The 20,296-nt window shown below is 43.8% G+C and overlaps 1 protein-coding gene across 1 annotated transcript in view; it reads right to left on the bottom strand.

Moving 5' to 3' along the window:
- LOC141107786 (inositol-tetrakisphosphate 1-kinase-like) overlaps window positions 1-19,045 on the bottom strand; it is a 36,294-nt gene extending 17,249 nt beyond the window's left edge. The window contains exons 1-6 of the mRNA XM_073598760.1: window positions 18,931-19,045; window positions 18,276-18,791; window positions 15,261-15,285; window positions 11,169-11,291; window positions 6,286-6,403; window positions 523-618 (exon numbers count right to left, since the gene is read on the bottom strand). Of these exons, the coding sequence (XP_073454861.1) occupies window positions 523-618; window positions 6,286-6,403; window positions 11,169-11,291; window positions 15,261-15,285; window positions 18,276-18,370 (457 nt within the window). The 5' untranslated portion in view covers window positions 18,371-18,791; window positions 18,931-19,045. The remainder of the gene's footprint in view (window positions 1-522; window positions 619-6,285; window positions 6,404-11,168; window positions 11,292-15,260; window positions 15,286-18,275; window positions 18,792-18,930) is intronic.
- Window positions 19,046-20,296: the final 1,251 nt, after the last annotated feature.

Below are 20,296 nucleotides of genomic sequence, written 5' to 3'. Positions count from 1 at the left end.
GCTAAAGGTGTGGTTGAATAAATAAGATATGAGAACCAGCGAAGAGTACAGTCACGGAGACCAAAGGCGTGGAGTTTTTTTGAGGAGGAGGGGGTAATTACATTCCCTAACAGACAGATGACCATGAGCGAACATTTACAAATCTGCATATGAAGTACAAGAATCAAACAGAACAGCAACATTTGAGTAAAAATGTAAATGTTGCAATAATTTAAAACATATTCTAGCTGAAAATATGCTATAGAGTACCTAAAAATAGTATAATATATTGTTTTGATAATTTTCTTATTGCTTAACTCAGTAGAATTCATTTTCTGACCCCAAAAGGGGAGACGCATATGAAGTGGATATGGAACAAATTTGAGTTGGAGTTTGCCTGGATTGGTTCTAAACATTAATGTTTGATGTAAATCTGCTGGAAGATGCATAAAGCGTGGACAGGGAGTCACATTAGGAGTGGAAGAGGATTTAACACTACCGAGCCCCACTGATTCAAAAAAGTCAGTAAGTAGCTGTACATACTGATAGGGAAGGTGAGGTTGGCTCGGACTAACGTCACAACATCACTGCGTTCAGTTATCAGTTCCACACAAGGAGGGGAGAACACGCCGCTCATGCCTGGAGGACATAAAACATGCAAAAATGTAATAAGTTCAAAAACAGAACAATAGTTACAGCATATTAATTAAAGTAGTAATAAACCCTCTGTGTTTTTTTAGTTTACCAAACTGAGCACAATGAATACAATTTTCCCCAGCAAACTATTCGTTAAAATTTCCACCCTAGCACCTATGGCTGAATGGCAAGAGGGCAAAGCACACTACTGTAGGGGGAGGGTGTGATGTGAAAGGGGGGCAGTGCTGTCAGAGGGGGGTGAGGTAAAGGGGGGTAGTGCTGTTGGGGGGGGGGAGGGGGTAGTGCTGTCGGGGGGGGGGGTGAGGTAAAGGGGTGTATTGCTGTGGGGAGGATATGAAAAGGGCAGTGAGCATTACTGTCGGGGGTTGTTTGTTATGTGAGGGGGGCATTGCTGTAGGGGGGTGATGTAAAGGGGGGGTTGTGCTGTTGGGGTGAGTTTAAGAGGGCAGAGCACACTGTTGGGGGGGGATTTGTGATATGAGGGGGGCAGTGCTGTAGAAGGCCGATATAAAGGTGGATCAGTGCAGTGTAGGGGGAGGGTGATCTAAAGAGGGGAGTGCTGTGGGGGGAGGATATGAGCTGGGAGTGCTATGGGGGGGGGTAATTTGAAGGCGGACAGTGCTATGGGGAGAGTGGTGTGAAGAGGGCACTACTGTGGGGGGGTATTTGTGGTGTGAAGGGGGGCAGTGCTGTAGGGGGTAATGTAAAGGGGGGTAGTGCTGTGTAGGGATTTGAAGAGGGCAGAGCACACTACAATGGGGGGGGGGGGGGGTGTAGGGGGATGATGTGAAGGGGGCAGAACAGAAGACAGTATTGTGGGGGTGGTGATGATTTGAAAGGGGGTTGAGGGCACGGATGTTAATAAAGGGGGGGTGTGTTGGTAAAGGTATTCAGAACACTACTGTGAAGGAAAAACTAACGTGAAGTGGGGGGCTGAGAACACTGATGTAAGAGCAGGATTGTGATATAGGAGGTGAGGGCTGTAATGTAATTGCACAAAGCCCCTGCTGGAAGAAATGTTACTGATCGGACCTCCTTAAATTTTAATTCAATACCCCTGGTGTAGGGAGACACAAGTTTTTGACTCTGTACGCAAGGATGGCTCCATAGAATGCTGCAAAAGAAAGGGGCCACCCTGAAACAGGAAACCTGAGGCTGCAGTCATGTCACCAGCTTACACTGGAACATAGGCAAGGATTAAAAAAAAAAAAAAAAAAAAAAAGAATCCTCCTACTCACTAAGTGGTTAAATCAGCTGTTGGCAGTGATTAAAAAACTGAGAGTTTAATATAATTTTAAGAACCACTATAACACATTCTCTTAACAATAATAAAACATTATGGTTTCATAATTATCAGTGTAGCACCCTCTACCTAGTGTAGGTGCTAGAGTGAGATTTTTTTGTAGTACAGGTAAAGTTAAGCAGGCCTAGCCAGAAGCTAGGCCTGTTTATTTTGATCTGTGGGCTAGGAGTGGGCTTGGAGTAGGCTGGTGATTCACAGAAATCATCTTTTGGTTACCTCCCTTCTGCATCTAGAGGATTCTAGAAGGAAGAAGGGGAAGAGAGGTGGGACTGTCTGAGGTGTTCTAAGGAGCCCTGACCAATCCCCAACTTGGATTGGCAGGGGGCAGGCTTCCTTAAATACCTAGGGTCAGCCCAGCTGGGTTGTTGTTGTTCGGGTGAAAGAACTGGAGATGGAGTATTAGGCTGTCGGGGCCTTGGAGGGAGCCCCCCAGTCTGGGGGGGGGGGTAATTGGGCACGGAGCTGAATAGGAACCGCACACAACCCAAGGGGTGTCCTGAACAGGAGCAGAAGAGGACAGCGGGATATAATGCCGGGCAAGTCTCCAGGATGGACCCATCAGGTGTCGGTGAGTGGCAGGCACAGTCAGGAGAGCTGGGAGAGGCATGCTGGAGAGGACTGAGAGTGTGCAGTCAGAGGTAGATGCAGAGCCAGTGAGAGAGACTGTGATGTTACTGGCAGTGAAGTCGGACCGCTGCAGTCAGGAGGGCTGTCAGAGCTTGCAAAGGGTTGACTGGGATCAGTAGTCCACCAAGGTCAGTTAGCACTAAAGACTTTCCTATTTTTGTTGCTACATTAAAAGGGGCCTGCGGTCCCTGGCTTTAATAATGGAACTTTGCTAAGGCCTGGCTGAAATCAGAGTTAGACCTAACCATGTGCTAGCTGCGCCTGAAGAGTTGTGCTGGAGGGAAAAGGAGAGATAGTCTGCAGCAAGTGTTGTGCAGAAGGAGAATATCTGAATTGTCCCAAACCATGCAAGAATCATTTTCTGGGCATCCCATGAATTCCTTAACCCCATCCAAGTTCTAATCCCTCAATAAAATACAAAAAAAACAAAGCTGATGCACTTGTTGTTCAATGTCTTGGAGTGTCTGGAAGTTAATGCCGAGCTGGGCAGGGTGACAGGTGGGCCACATCACTCAGCAGCCCTTACGGAGGTACCGCTACATCAGTTAAATCAGGTAAATTTGTAAAGTGAAACTTTACTAGCAAAAAAAATGTGTGTACAGGCAGGATTTTTAATGCAGAAGAGACATACAAGGTCTCTTCTGCATTAAAGTTTCTTATGTGCCTGTCAGCACTGTACACTGAGCTATGCACATGCAGCTCAATGTGGAATTTCGGCCTCTGCCGAGATGGGTGAACTCTCATGCATGCAGAGGAGTGATGTCATCTCACCCCGGCCAATCAAAACGGTTGAAGATCGGGAACCTGGTGAGGGAGCTTTAGGACACCATATCACTAGAGTGGAGATGAGTATAGTTCTACTTTAGGCACCTGTCTGTAGCCACACTTCCACCACCTCTTCTTGAAATACCTGAGCAGGTATTGCTGTCAGTCAATATCTTCTGTTGGAGGAAAGCGGGAACAGACATATTGTTTAAGCGGGTGCTGGATCCTGGCTCTCCTAATTAGTTCATCCCATTGCAGGAATGTAGGGGTTAGTTAATTATATATAAGAAATACCCATGCAGTCCTTGCCTAAGAAGCAATTACATGAAGTGTGAATACAGTACATATCCCTTAACTTTCCAAGATAAGAAAGACATCTTTCTACACTAAGTCTATAGGCGAAGGACACCACATCTCCAGCTACGCATACCAAGAAAAATCTGGGAAGAATGATTAATGATTATACCAGCCTTTATCAACCTTTTCAACACAGAGGGACTCTTAAATTTACTTTCTGGTCTAAGGGAAAACCTGCTAAAAATGGCTATATCTACAGTCCATGATACATCAGTGTGATGGTCAGTGGGAAGAATGCTCTTTACACTTGTGGTCATTGGGAAGAATTACCCCCTTACAGATAGCTAAAAAGATCAATGGTGTCAGTGGGAACGTATCTGAAAGGCAGAAATTGGTCATTGCTCAAGGAACCCCGAGCAAACTCTGGAGGAAGCCTTGGGTTCCATGAAATCCTGGTTGGAAAGCACTGTGTGTCTTTTTCACCATTGCATTTCCTTATATTGGCTTATCAAAATAACAAATGCAATTGTTTAGAAAATGTATAAAAGGTTTAGTGCTCGTTGACACCAGCCCACATGCTCAAAGAAACTGTTTTTTTAATGTGTGGGTTGGTTTTCATTGTGTACAGCACAATACAATGTTTATTTTCTAAACTATATTGGAATGTCCCAAATACATTTCATTCATTCCTATGTAAATATCCTCTGTGGCTTCCCTGATAATCTTATACTCTTGCAGCATTTCCTTGTGGATTTCATTTTTTTTTTTTTTTTTTTACTCAATCAGAGGTGAACCACTTTAATGATTTTGGGATGACCCAGCCAGGGCCGCTGAAATGGCAGTACAGCCAGCACCTCCTGTACTGGGCCCAGGCCCCATCTGTCCAGGACCAGTGGTACTGTTTATTACTGACACTTGTGGATCTCCCTGCAGCACTACCGGCTTCTACTCCTTTCCCCCTCCCCTCCGGCTGGCTGCAGGGGGATCAGTTCTAGGATCTGCGCCCCCTTCCATTAGCTGTCAGCATAGATGTGCGCAGCCTATTGCATTAGGGTGTGCACCCCAAAGCTCCAACACATTTATATGCGTTTGACATATTTACCAGCCTCTTCCCCGCTCTCCATCCTGAAACAATGGGAGGAAGGGGGAGCAAGAGAGCACACAGGGGGACCCGGGCAACAGAAGGAAGAGGAACAGGGACAGGAGGGATGGCGGGGGTTGCATATATTGTTACAGATCCCCTGTATTTTCCTCCTGTGGCAGCTGAATGTTGAGAGGGAGACGAGGAGAAGCCTACTTTCAGCTGCTGTAGGAGGAAAATACAGATCGATTCCACTAAACTCCACTCCCGCCGCCTCTCCTGTCCAGGTTCTGAGGGTCAGCAAGGAAGGATTGCGGTTTACCTATCACCTGCCAGTCATTGGTGGGTTGCCAACCACAGGATTAGGGTGTGCCCAGGCACACCTGGCACACCCCTTGCGCACGCCTATGGCTGTCAGATTCCTCTGTGTGCTCCCCTCCCTTCCTTCCCTCCTCTCCTCCCCCACTGGCCGCTACAGGTACACAGGGGGATTGTTTCAGGATGGAGAGCAGGGGGGAAGAGAAGGTGGGGGGTGGGGGTGGGGGGGCAGGGTAAATATATCGTATTTACCAACCTCTTCCTTTCCTGAATGAACACAGTGGTCAATCAGGATCAATCACTCCTGTGTGCATTCATCACGTAGTCATAAAAAGAAAACAGAGATAGTAGACCGTGCAAGTGGTCAAATAAACCAAAACAAATATACTGTAGTTGTAAAAACCAGCTGCAGGCAAAGTAAGTGATATTAACTTAGTCACAAATAACTAAAAAGTTAGCGCAGCACAGTATTTTTAGTTATCACTGAAGCATAGTAAACTGTGAATGAACAGGAAGCCTCGGAGCGCTTCTTGTTCGTTCAATGTTGAATGCAGCTGAGGATGTCTATGTCCTCAGTCCCTTTGTCTCAAATGTGAGACATCAGTGGTCTGTTTACACCCCTGATATTTCACAAAAATCCCCCAATAGGGTAGTTAAAAAAATGTAAAAATAAAAATAATAATGATTAAAAAAAGTGTAACAAAATATAAATTCTAAAAAATAAAGAAAAAAAGAAAAAAAGTAAAGACACGTAAAGTCTTGTTCAAATGTGTTTTGCTCTCTAAAGAGCAGTCAGAATTTAGATCGCTCTTCAGAGAGCATTTGACAAGCGGTGAGGCATATTGCCTCCTCGCCACCTGCTTTTACCCCGCACTAGCGCATTGCGGGGTGCTTGCAGAGCAGTGCTATTCAATTGAATGGGTCTTGATCGATGAGGGTATCATTTCTGCCATGGCTGCGAAGCACAACATTGTGGCCATGGCAGATTAACGAAAATGTTATTTGACATTTTCTGATGTGGGGGGCCTTGTCAGGCTGTATGGGGCCCCGTGATTTCTAACAGCAGCCCTGGACCCTACTATGATCTTCAAATGTACAGTCTCCTTCAGACTCTGCAACACAGGGATTCCAGCCATTTCCAGGGTCGATGTCAACACTTTTATTCAAACTAATGTGATATTTTTCCCAGATCCTCAATAAATCCTGGGTAGTTACCCTTTCTGCCCTCCCCTTATTACACCCTTGCCTTGATCCTGACCTTGGCTGCGGGACTCCAGGCTGCGCAAGAGGTGGTAAGACTGGAAGCGGTCGAGCAATGTATGCAGAGCTGGAAGAGGGTCCAGGAGGATGGTAAATGGATGTGTATCTAGATAAACCTGTAAATGCCAAAATAACCACTTGAAAAAAAAAAAAAAAAACTGCTCCAAAAAAGCATGCTTTTATATCACGCCTTTGTCATTAACAAATGGTCAACAACTTACTAGATCTTAGCACAAAGTACAAAAAGAAGACTTAAATTGTGTGGCGGAGGTGCTAAAAGGGGGCATAAGAAACACAGGTTAGCATGTTTAAGCTGTAGAAACCTTTCCAGTGGATTAACTCAACTTGGGCAGATCAGTTTCTACATTTTTAGGACTAGAGGTTTCTTTTTTTCTTTTAAAGTGGTAGTAAACTGCGTTAAAAAAAAAAAAAAAAAAAATGGTCCCCCTGCAGGTAATGTTATGATGTGCTAAGATGCACCGCACCAAAAAATGGATCCCTCCAGCAGTGTGATGTCACAGCTGACTGGGATTCCCATCTTCACTCGGTCTTCCGGCCATTTGAATGGCAGAGCCGCGATGACGTCACTCCATGAGCGGGACAGCTCTCGCAATGGACAACATACTCGAGCGTGCCGTCCATTGAGTGCAGTGTGCATGCGCCGGTAATGTCACTGGCTGCTACACACGTAAATACAGTGCCTTAAAAAAGTATTCATACCCATTGAAATTTTCCACATTTTGTCATGTTACAGGCAAAAACTTAAATGTATATTATTGGGATTTTATGTGATAGACCAACACAAAGTGGCACATAATTGTAAAGTAGAAGGAAAATGATAAATGGTTTTCAAATTTTTTTACAAATAAGTACGTGAAAAGTGAGGCGTGCAAAGGTCTATACTTTGTAGAACCCCCTTTCCCAGCAATTACAGCCGCAAGTATTTTTGAGTATGTCTCTACCAGCTTTGCACATCCAGTGATGTGAGTGTGATGTTTTTGCCTATTCTTCTTTGCAAAACACCTCAAGCTCTGTCAGATTGGATGGAGAGTGTCTGTGAACAGCAATTTTCAAGTCTTGCCACAGATTCTCAATTGGATTTAGGTCTGGAATTTGACTGGAGCATTATAACACATGAATATGCTTTGATCTAAACCATTCCATTGTAGCTCTAGCTGTATGTTTAGGGTTGTTGTCCTGCTGGAAGGTGAACTTCCGGCCTAGTATTAGATCTTTTGCAGACTCTAACAGGTTTTCTTCTAGGATTGCCCTGTATTTGGCTCCATCCATCTTCCCATCAACTCTGACCAGCTTCCCTGTCCCTGCTGAAGAAAAGCATCCCCAAAACATGATGCTGCCGCCACCACCATGTTTCATGGTGGGGATGGTGTGTTCAGGGTGATGTGCAGTGTTAGTTTTCTGCCACACATAGCGTTTTGCTTTTAGGCAAAAAAGTAAAATTTTGGTCTCATCTGACCAGAGCACCTTCTTCCACATGTTTGCTGTGTCCCCCACATGGCTTCTCACAAACTGCAAACAGGACATCTTATGGCTTTCGTTCAACAATGGCTTTCTTCTTGTCACTCTTCCATAAAGGCCAGATTTGTGGAGTGCACGAATAATAGTTGTTCTGTGGACAGATTCTCCCACCTGAGCTGTGGATCTCTACAGCTCCTCCAGAGTTACCATGGCCCTCTTGATTGCTTCTCTGATGAATGCTCTCCTTGCCCAGCCTGTCAGTTTAGGTGGACGGCCATGTCTTGGTAGGTTTGCAGTTTGCAGTTGGGCCATACTCTTTCCATTTTCGGATGATGGATTGAACAGTGCTCCGTGAGATGTTCAAAGCCGAGATATATATATATATATATATATATATATATATATATATATATATATATATTTTGTTTAATTACACTCACCTATTTACTAATTAGGTGACTTCTGAAGGCAATTAGTTCCACTAGATTTTATTAAGGGGTCTCAGAGTAAAGGGGGCTGAAAACAAATGTATGCCACACTTTTCAGATATTTGTAAAAAAAAAAAATTGAAAACCATTTATCATTTTCCTTCCACTTCACAATTATATGCCACTTTGTGTTGGTCTATCACATAAAATTCCATTAAAATACATTTACATTTTTGGTTGTAACATGACAAAATGTGGAAAATTTAAAAGGGGTATGAATACTTGTTCAAGGCACTGTATCTCCGAAATGGTGCAATTTTAGGATATTTTTACTGTACCTACAGGTAAGCCTTATAATAGGCTTACCTGTAGATACAAAATAAAAAGCAGAGTTTACTACCGCTTTAAAGAGTATAAAAGGACATTTTAAAATTTTTTAGTGACACTTGGTACAGGGGCTAGAGAATTAAAAAATTTGAGTTGTTACCAGAATGGGAAATCTTTTAATAGGACACCTTTGTTCCACTGACAACTGTCAAAGACTCAGTTCACACTAGTGCAGGCCGTGCAGTCTGGTTGCGGGTGCGGGAATCACATAGATTCCCACACCCGCAACCACCTGCAGCCGAATTGCACTGCTCTTGCAAGACGCGCGGGCTGACATTTATTCTGAATGGCAGCCTGACACATCTCAGCCTGCAGAGCGATCGTGGGAACAAAGACCATGCAGTTTCTCTGTGGCCGCGTTTTTAAAAAGGTCCATGCACCTTTGTTGTGTGTTTCATGCAGCACAGCAGCCCATTCAAATAATTGGTCTGCCGGAGCAAATGCGGGATGCACGGCCAGCACTAATGTGAACCAAGCCTACGAGAGGATTTCCTCTCACTTTGAAGAGATTGCCTCTTACTTAATGTTGTATCTGACAAGGAAAGTGAAGGAAAATGGGACACGGAGAGCAAAAAGAACTTGGCAGAGGTTTTACCTTATATTGCTCTATCTACCCTGTTTCCCAGAAAATAAGACCTAGCGTGATTGTCAGTGATGGCTGCAATATAAGCCCTACCCCCCAAATAAGCCCTACCCTGAAAATAAGACCTACAAGGACTTTAACTAGGGCTTATTTGGGGGGTGGGCTTATATTGCAGCCATCACTGACAATCACGCTAGGTCTTATTTTCAGGGAAACAGTGTATATTGTTTGCTTGTGGTTTACAACAGCAACTGGGTACTGATATTTAAAATTTTTTGATGGACATTTATATCATGCCCTAACTGTAGTATAAGATTTTACAGCTGGACCTTTTTAAACTCTTGAAAGGAGGTTTTTCTTTTTTTTTTTAAGTTGCTCTTTAATGAGGGAGACCATAACCTGCCCAATATTTACAAGGAATGCTCTCAAATTTGAGCATCATTTTTTGACTCCCTAAGGGTGATAATGACATAACTAGGAGGCAATCACAGAGGAGAGGGAAGGACTAAAATCAATGTTAACTGTGTACTTTGAGACAGCAAAATGTTAACCTATAGTCATATATCTTCACACTCATTATTTTGGGGGAGATTGGGAGGTGTAAGCAGCTTAAAGCTGAACTCCAGCTTTTCATACATTTTACATAGGACATTGGGCCAAGCTGGCCCAATCAAACTATGTCCCTCACTAAAATGTGAGGCCACTGGATGTGCGGTATAAACTGTATGTAGCTGAGGCTACATACAGCATACCACACTGTGTTCGAGCCAAGACTTTGTGTCTCATACCCAGAACACAATAGAGTCTATCTGATTGGTGCTCAGCCATTTAAAGAAAGCAATGTATTTTAGCAATCAGGCCCATCTTTAATGCAGGGCAAAAGGGGCAGCTGCCCTGGGCCCAGTTATTGTTGTGGGGCCCAAAAAAAGCTGCTCCTTGAGCCTGCCCTGCCTGCAAATAGTTGATAAGTGAATTCAGATGGGCCTAAGAAAATGTTTGCCCAGGGTCCAATCAATATGAAGGACAGCCCTGCTAGCAATAAATACAAAGCCTCCTCTGATTGGCTGAGTCAGAGGTTGGGACATCATCAGCCCACCTCTCAGACTCAGACAATTAAAAGAAGCTTTGTATTCATTGCTAGAATACATTGCTTTCTCTGAATGGCTGAGCGCCGATGAGATAGACTCTAATGTGTTCCAGGTATGAGACTGGAAGTCTTGGCCCAAACCCAGAACACAGTGCGGTATGCTGTATGGAGCCTCAGCTACATACAGTTTATACTGCACATCCAGCGGCCTCACATAGCTTGGCCCAAAACAAACTATGTAATGAATTATGTAAATTGTATGAAAAGCTGGGGTTAAGCTTTAAAGCGGTATTAAACCCAAAACCAAAAATGTTATATATTGCAGCTTACAATCATTAGATGTGGTGGCTGCATTAGCTTTCTTTTTATAATTTTTTCCTTTTGTTTTCACCTGGTGATCTGGCCAGTAACACACCTCCTGTATTAGAGTGCCTCCACTCTGGATGAAGGAGCACAGCAGACAGCAGCATTGTCAGTCTGTCCGTTTGCCAGTCAGCATTGTCATTCTAGGGGGATCGGAGTGTTAGAAATAATAGTAGATTTAAATACACTAACAAATTGAAGCTGAATTCCTGCTAATACTTTATAATCAGTTACAGCAAACATTTTTTTTTCCTTTTGGGATAAAGGTTTTACACAAATACATTTTTTTAAGCACCCCTGCCATGGTTAAATGGTTTGTCTCATCCCTGTAACTGCAAGAGAGCTTTTCTGTCCAAAAACAATAGATTTACTGTCTGGATCACCAGATGAAAATCGAAGAAAGAAGCCTAAAAAAAGGAAAACTAATACAGTCATCACATCTAAGAATTGGTGAGCTGTAATATAATAACCGTTTGCTTTTGGCCTTAACACTGGTTTAACATTATCAAGAGTTAAAAAAAAAAGCTCTACTAATTTAATGTTTTCAAGCATACCTGAAGCCTCTGGACAAGGTGATGGGAAGGGAGGTCCTGACCGGCCTCAACCAGGAGGTCCGATAACTTGTGGATGATTAGGTCAAAGGGCCCTTGATTATTCAGACACTTAGTGAGGTCAACCTAGAAAAATGCAAGATAGACAAAAATGATAAGGTACTTGTAGAAATAAATGATGACATTTCACTCTGTTTAAAACACAACATCATAAGAAGGAAGTCAGAAGAAATCATCATATGTCTGTGGACCATCACTAATATTTGCAGATAATCCCCGGCCCATTGATCTCATAGAAAGGATCTACATTTGCCTAGAGATAGGTTTGGTGCCACGTATGTCTCCAAAGGGCAGAAACACTTAAACCCAACTGGTATGTTCATGCCATGTTCACACCATGATCATTCTAAAGAGCAATTTTATGGAGATTGTATCATGTCTACAGATACTTTTTATTAACTGTATACAAATTACATTTATATTTAGTTAGAGCGCCCATTGAGTACTTCAATAAAAGTCTGTGAATGTTCTTATTTATCCCGGGCATGGTCTATCTGGCAGTAGTAGATCATGGTCTATCTGGCAGTAGTAGATCATGGTCTATCTGGCAGTAGTAGATCATGGTCTATCTGGCAGTAGTAGATCATGGTCTATCTGGCAGTAGTAGATCATGGTCTATCTGGCAGTAGTAGATCATGGTCTATCTGGCAGTAGTAGATCATGGTCTATCTGGCAGTAGTAGAACATGGTCTATCCGGCAGTAGTAGATCATGGTCTATCCGGCAGTAGTAGATCATGGTCTATCCGGCAGTAGTAGATCATGGTCTATCCGGCAGTAGTAGATCATGGTCTATCTGGCAGTAGTAGATCATGGTCTATCTGGCAGTAGTAGATCATGGTCTATCTAGTAGTAGATCATGGTCTATCTAGTAGTAGGTTATGGTCTATCTAGTAATAGTATGGTTATGGTCTATCTAGTAATAGTATGGTTATGGTCTATCTAGTAATAGATCGTCACATTCAACTGGACTTGATTTATAATGTTGAAGAAATTTTTTAGCCGGTCCAAACTACTTCTGTCTTTCCATTGTGTCTTAAGGCTGAAAAAAAAAAAAAATTAACAGATGCCTCCATCCAGCTATACAGCCTGGATGGACAAATCTTCCTCAGCAACTATAAGCCACTGGTGGCGACTGTCAGAATACCTCAACAGCACCTGCATCTGATTGGATTTCCGCATTTTGCTCCTCATTGCAGTGACTGTGTGCCTACCTGCCGGGCTTGGAAAAATTGTGTTGAACCTTTCTATAATATAACCTTATTGCTTGGACTTTGTTTACTGCCCACCACACCATGCTGCACCTTGCTCACACTACCACACTTACTGTCCTAGGGTGTCATCAGCCTAGGTCAGGAAGTGTGTTACAGACAGGACCACCAGGTTAGAGTAAAAACATTTAGAAACCTGAAAAAAAGAGAAAAAGTAATGCAACCACCACATATAAAAATTGGCAAGCTGCAATATATTACATTTTTAAATTTTACATTTAAGTTTTTATTTAGTTTAGATACACTTTAAAATCAGAGCAATAACAAGCTCCCACAGGCACCAGATTTACAAATATATTTCTACAACTGAATAATGACTGTTGCATTTTATCTAAAGGAATGAACTTTTCAAAGTGTAACCTATACTTAAATAGGATTTTCAAAAAAAATTGGAAAGTCTATTTTTACATTGTTACATAGAATTACCCATATCAAACAGAGGAATTCAACTTTTCTTGAGAATTTCTAAATCAGGGACAGAATTTACTCTGCGGGTTCCATAGTTTTGACAGGGCAAGAAAATCTCCCCACTCTTCCTCCACAGCGACAAACATGCCTGCCATACATGGAGCGAACTTCAGCCTGTTCCTGAATCAGGCCTAATTACGCATCATGGGTGGCCCTGTTGGCAGCCCCCTTCCCAACATCCCATGATTGAAAAAAGCAGCCAGGCGAAAAACTGTCTGCCAAACAGCACCTGCATCCAATCAGATACAACCACTGTGCAGGTATTCTGACAGCCGACGGATGAATCCATCTGGGCTGTGTATTGCCAGCGTTAATTCAGTGTAACATTATCTTTGGCTATGCTGAGTGCAGGTATTCTTTTGTAGGACTTTTCGAAAACTGTCTCTTGTTTTTTTGTAACACTACACTTGTTTTTTTGGGGGGGAATGGGTAGGGGTACAATGTACACCATACTGATTAACATAGGGGGTGGGATCTGGGGCCCCCTTGTTAAAGGGGGCTTCCAGATTCCAATAAGCCCCCTACCCGCATACCCCCACAACCACTACCCAGGGTTGTCGGAAAGAGGCCCTTGTCCATTACAACATGGGGACAAGGTGCTTTGGCGCCCCAAAGCACCCACCCCCCCCATGTTGAAGGCCTGTGGCCTGGTATGGTCCAGGAGGTGTGAGCGCCCCCCTGCTTTCCTGACCTGCCAGGCTGCATGCTTGGATAAGGGTCTGGTATGGATTTGGGGGGGGGGACCCCACGCCATTTTTTAAAAAATGTTGACGTGGGGTTCCCCCTCAAGATTCATACCAGACTCAAAGGGCCCAGTATGGTTGGATCAAAGTTGGATCCCATTCATTGAAGTCACATGGAAGTCGGACATTAAGTTGCAGGGCGAAGTCGAATCAGAAGTCGTACGACTTTCGCGTCGGATCAGTGTGAACATAGCCTGAGAGATAAAGAGGCCGCATACTCAGTAAAGCCGGCCATACATGGTTCATTTGTTTTCCTTCAGCCGGTGGGCTGAAGGTAAAAAACTGAAATGATTTCCCCATCCACACATCTGTGGTGGATGGGGGAATCCTTCACCTTGTGCTACTGTATTCTAACAGCTGGGGGACTCCTCCGCTGTCAGAATACACAGATCGGTGCTGCAGGCAATAAATCAGTTTTTATCCGACAGGTCAGCTGAACAGGAGTCAATCAATAGATCGAATTCTCTATACTGCAGTGGCAACATATAGATTGAAATTCAGCTGGTCCCTGATGAACGGGCCAGATTTTAATCCATGTATGGCTGGCTTAAGTGATAAAAGCGGGCCATCGATGAATTGTTTTTGCTTGAAGGGATACAGATTAAAAGGGTCACGTAGATAGGTCCTCACTTTACCAGTAATTCCTTTAAATATAAATTAATTGTACAAAGACTTACAATCTGATTGCACCATGTATGGCCATTTTTAGACAGATGAACATTCTACTTGAAATAAATGATTCTGAGAGCAAAGAATAGCTTCATCCCTTTATAACACTCCTAAGCTGGGTATACACTAGTTTTTTTTCTTTTGTTTGACATTTTTCATTGTAAGAACATTTGTTAGTTTTTCTAATCATTAGTGGGGTCATATCAACGTTCATTTTTGACTAAAGTGACAAGAAAATTCAGCACGATTGAATTTTTTTCTTAAATCTATGAACTTCTAACAATGTATGTGGTTTCTTCTTTCCAAAATCGAATGTTAAAAGCAAACAAAAACATTCGACTGACATTCAGACTGCATTCACACCTGAGCGTTTCAAAGTCGGGTGTTTTTATTGCGATTTTACCACGATTTTGCCACATTTTCATACCGCGTTTTTGTACAGGTCACCAATGTAGAAGACAGAAAAACACCTGTAATCTGCCCCAGAGCTTAGGTTGACAAAACGCTCAGATGTGAACAGGTGCCATTGAAATGAATGGGATTTTGCTTGTTCTGCGTTTTTCAGGCAATTTTTTTTAGGTGTTTTACAAGCGTTTTATGAGCTGAAAATGCTCAGATGTGAATGCAGCCTGAAATATTCAGATAACTTTCTTATGATCTTTAGTTCATAATTCTACTGGTGTAAACCCAGCTTTAGCTAACTCCATTAATGAAATCTGTCAAAAAAGTATTTCACTGGAAGATGAGGTCATCGGATTCCCCTGTATTGTCTGTGCCAGGAATGTCGGGGTGGGGGAGGGCGCATTATACCAACATGTTCAGGTTTGGCTGTCACGTTCTCACCTGATCGGACAACAAAAAGGAGAATATTCCACTACACACTCACCTCTGTCACATCATAGCCGTGATTCCTAGAAAGAAAGGAGAGAGAGCGATGAATAAAGTATATTATAAAGACAAAAACACAGATACATACATAAACTAGACATGTTCTGATTTCTAAATACCACTCTATATCCAGTCCTGTAATGTACATCCACCGTAATGTAGATCCAGGTACATGATAAAATAGTTCGGTGAGAATGGTACACAGTCACCTAAGGGCTCATTAAGGCCCCTTTCACGTGACTGTTCTGATCAATATTCCGGCTGTCAGTTCTTCAGGCGAACCTGATCAGGTGGTCCACTCACCCCCATGGACCGGGGGGTGGAAACAGACTTGGGTCCATTTACACCCGCCTACCTCCGATCCAATCCAGTCTGCTAAAAACAAACAGATGGGGATGTTATCCTCCATATAGGTGGATCAGATCAGAGGGCAGTCGAGTGTAAACAGACAGGGGAGCCCTTTAACACCCAACTGCCCATCAAGTAGAGTGGGCTTGGTTCATGTTCACGCTGCATAGGCTGAGCGGACACAAATCTGTCATCTGCCCGCTCTGCTATGATCAGCATGAGATCAGTGGACAGATCAAAATGGAAGGCGCCCCTGTGAAAGGGGCCTTAGCCTGGGGGTTGGGGGGTGTTAAAAACATGCACTGGAGATGTGTTTTTAATGCCCCCCTTAGACCCCTTTCACACTGGGGTGCTTTGCAGGCGCTACAGCGCTAAAAATAGCGCCTGCAAAGTGCCCTGAAAGAGCCGCTCCTGTCTCTTCAGTGTGAAAGCCTGAGGGCTTTCACACTGGAGCGGTGCGCTGGTAGGACGGTAAAAAAAGTCCTGCTAGCAGCATCTTTGGAGCGGTGAAGGAGCGGAGTGTATACCGCTCCTCCACTGCTCCTGCCCATTGAAATCAATGGGCAGCGCGGCTATACCGCTGGCAAAGCGCTGCCGCTACAGCGCTTTGCGGGTGGTTTTAACCCTTTTTCGGCCGCTAGCGGGGGTTAAAAGTGCCCCGCTAGCAGCCGAATACCTCCGCAAATACGATGGTAAAGCTTTACCGCCGGCGCCGCCCCAGTGTGAAAGGGGCCCCTAAAGAGGACGTAAACCCTGCTGGGTTTTACTTCCTCTTTTTTCCCCTGAAAAGTAAAAGCATAACCGTGCAGGTTTTATTTCCAGTACCTACAGATAAGCCTTATTATAAGCTTACCTGTAGGTAAAAGTGGTGTAACTAGGTTTACAACCACTTTAAGCTGCATAGGCTGTGGAGAGGGGTGTTCACATGCCATGGTCGTGACGCTTTGTGCCTGTGGCAAAAATTGTCCAACAGGCCTTGCCCGCTGTACGCAACCCAATCGAGCGGATAAGAAAGCCCCACAAATGCCTGCCTTGCACACAGTTGATGTTTGTGCGGCAATTATGGGATGAAATGCGTGGTAAAAAGCCATTGCATTGCCTCCTCACCACCTGTCAAATGATTATGAAAAGTGATCTGAACTTGGTGTCTTAGAGCAGGGGTCTCTAAACTTTCTAAACTAAGGGCCAGTTTACTGTGCTCCAGAGTTTGGGGGGGTGGGAGAAGGTGGATTGTGGCCATCGTGAGTACAAAATTGTCCTGGCGTCAGTAGGAGTAAACAATGCATCATTAGTATTAGGGGGAGAAACAGTGCCCCATCATTGGTGTCAATGAGAGGAATAGTGCCCCATCATTGGTGTCAATGAGAGGAATAGTGCCCCATCATTGGTGTTAGTGGGAGAAATTGTGCCCCATCGTTGGTGTCAGTGGGAGAAATTGTGCCCCATCGTTGGTGTCAGTGGGAGAAATAGTGCCCCATCTTTGCATAGAATGCATTAAGGTGAAAAACCATGAGGGTTTACAACCCCTTTAAATGAGAAAACTGAGCTCATATTTCCTCCCCCACGTGCCTCTTCCCCTGACTTCTCTGTCAATAACAATGGCACAACCATCTATACATCCTCACATGCCAGGGTGCTAGGTGTTATCCTGGATTCTGAACTCTCCTTTTGGCCCCACATCCATTCCCCTGCCAAAGCTTTCCGCCTCAACCTCCGCAACATCTCCAAACTATGTCCCTTTCTAACCAATGAAACCACAAAGCTCCTGATTCACTCCCTGGTTATCTCTCGCCTTGACTACTGCAACTCCCACCTCATTGGCTTACCTCTATATAGTCTATCCCCCCTTCAGTCCATCATGAATGCTGCTGCCAGACTCATCCATCTTACAAATCGCTGGGCATCCACTACCCCTCTCTGCCAATCCCTCCATTGGCTGCCACTCGCCCAACAAATTAAATTCAAAATACTAACAATAACTTACAAAGCCATCCACAACTCTGCCCCCAGCTACATCACTAGCCTAGTCTCAAAATACCAACCTAATTGTTCTCTTCGTTCCTCCCAAGACCTCCTGCTCTCTAGCTCCCTCATCACCTCCTCCCATATTCACCTCCACGACTTCTCCAGAGCCTCTCCCATCCTCTGGCTTTCCCTACCCCAATCTGTCAATCTCCAAATCTATCCACTTTTAGGCAATCCCTGAAAACTTTTCTCATCAGAGAAGCCTATTTTGCCTCCACATAACAACTGTACTTTTATTTTCTTCATTAGATCACCCCCACAGTTTTTTACCCTTTTATATCACTTGACCCTCCCTCCTAGATTGTAAGCTCTAACGAGCAAGGCCCTCTGATTCCTCCTGTATAGAATTGTATTGTAATTGTACTGTCAGCCCTTGTAAAGCGCTGCGCAATCTGTTGGCGCTATATAAATCCTGTATAATAATAATAAAAATATCAGTTTTGGGTGGATTATTCCTGTAATAAAAATACCCCGTAAAGTTTTGTAGTACCTAATGATTAACACGCTACGGGTGGCGAGTTTAGATACCCAGGCTCAGCCAGAAATAGAAATAATAGGCAACGCATATCAGTGCAACTTGTCCGCCATTATAAGACAGCAAGTGTGTCACACATCTAGGTAACATGAGATAGAGACTTACCTGCAGAGTTCTTCAAATACGGCAAAATTGAGTTTCCTCCTCTTTGTCTCGTTCAGACAGACTCCGATCCTCTTCCTGGTCTGTAGGGAAGGCATGTTGCATGTACCTGAGGGCAGACCCGACTATGGAAACCAGTCCAGTCACCCAGCACCAGTTTGATGTGGTCACCTTTGACCTCCCCAGTACATTCTGTCTGTGCAGTGTAGAATGATGTGTTGCCTGCACTGGGTGACGAGGACCTGATCTGCCTAGAGTACACACAGATCGGGGCGGGAATACAATCAGCTGATTGCAATAAATATTGATTAGGTCACAGTATCCAAGGGACAGTGTGTGCGCCACACCTTGAAGTAACAAAAGTGACAAACTACACCGAAGACCTGAGCAGGGGATAAAGGTGTGACAGGCAGCATGTCCTCCTAACATAAACAGGACTCTGTATGTACCATGCAGTCTCTGTGTCTGAGCATTGTTCAACAGCAGGAATCATTAACCTGACACTCCACCTTTTTTACCCTAGAAAAAAAAAAAAGTAGAAGGTTCATGTTCAAAAGAAAACTATTAACCTAATGTTTTCAATTTTTAATATATTAAAAGCTCAACTCTAAGCAAACAGCTAAATACATTAGATCATTAAAATAAATCACTGTTTTACCTGCCAAAAGATTTGTGTCCAATCAGTCCTGACTGAGATTTACAATGCCCTGCAAGACAGCATAGTCATACCTCCCACCTTTTTTGCGACGGGAACAAGGGACACCTTTTAGCAAAAATATAAAAATATGTAGGCATACGACACGCCCCCTGCCACGCCCCCTGCGTAAATTATACAAAAAAAAAAAAAAAGTATTTAGTCAACAAGTGCTTTTTTTTTTTTTTAACCACTAGTGTTCCTTTATATTGGCTTTTGACATTTGCAAATTAAGCAATTTAGAAATTGTATGAAAGGTTTAGCGCTGGGAAAACCTTTTTAATAGATAAATAGTGCATTTTATATACAACTATATAGATCAGACCAAAATGAGGGACAAATGAGGAGGAAAGAGGGACAGAGGGACAGAGGGACATTGGGGTCAATTCACTAAAGTTTACCGCATGCGATAACACAGTCACTTGATTAATTTGCATAAATCATTGCATGTAGTAAAGTAAGTCCAATTCATAAAAAAAATAAAAATAAAGATTATGTGGTATTTACCGCATTAAAAAAAAAAAAAAAGGTGCCGGTAAATATTGCTTTAAAAACTCTTAAGTCCAATTCACAAATGGACCAGAGAGTAAAAAAGCATGCGCTATTTACCACCAGGGTTTTGCTGGCGGTATCACATGCGGTATTTTTCAAAAAACAGCGTGGGGGTAGTGGTGGGTCCGATATGTATTTTAAGGGGAACCCCAAATCAAAAAAAAAAAAAAAAAAACAGCGTGGAGCCCCCCAAAATCCATTTCAGACCCTTTACCGAGCATGCAGCCTGGCAGCAGTTGCGTCACCAGGGTTGGTGTCACCCGGTATTTAAAACATGGTGTCACCCCCCCTCCACCACCTATAGTCGCCCCTCAGTACAGACCCCCCTCCACCAATTATAGTCCTCTGTCAGTACAGACCCCCCCTCCACTAAGTATAGACCCCCCCCTCTGCCAGTACAGACCCCCCTCCAAGCATAGTCCTCCCATAGTACAGACCCCCCTTCACCAATTATAGTCCTCCCTCAGTACAGACCCCCTCCACCAAGTAAAGGCCCCCGTCAATATAGACTCCCCCCTCCACTAAGTACAGACTCCTCTCCCTCAGTATAGACCTTCCTCCATCAGAACAGACCCCTCCATCAGTAAAGACTCCCCCTCCCTCAGTACAGACCCCCGCTCCGTCAGTACAGACCCCCCTCCACCAAGTATAGTCCCCCCTCAGTACAGACCCCTGCACTAAGTACAGACCCCCCTCCCCCAGTATAGACTCCCCCACTAAGTATAAACCCCCTCCCTCAGTACAGACCCCCCTCCCCCAGTACAGACCCCCTCCCTCA

This window comes from Aquarana catesbeiana, linkage group LG09 (genome assembly GCF_042186555.1).
Source record: "Aquarana catesbeiana isolate 2022-GZ linkage group LG09, ASM4218655v1, whole genome shotgun sequence".
Classification (NCBI taxonomy): domain Eukaryota; kingdom Metazoa; phylum Chordata; class Amphibia; order Anura; family Ranidae; genus Aquarana; species Aquarana catesbeiana.
This window is presented reverse-complemented; position numbering and strand designations above follow the sequence as displayed.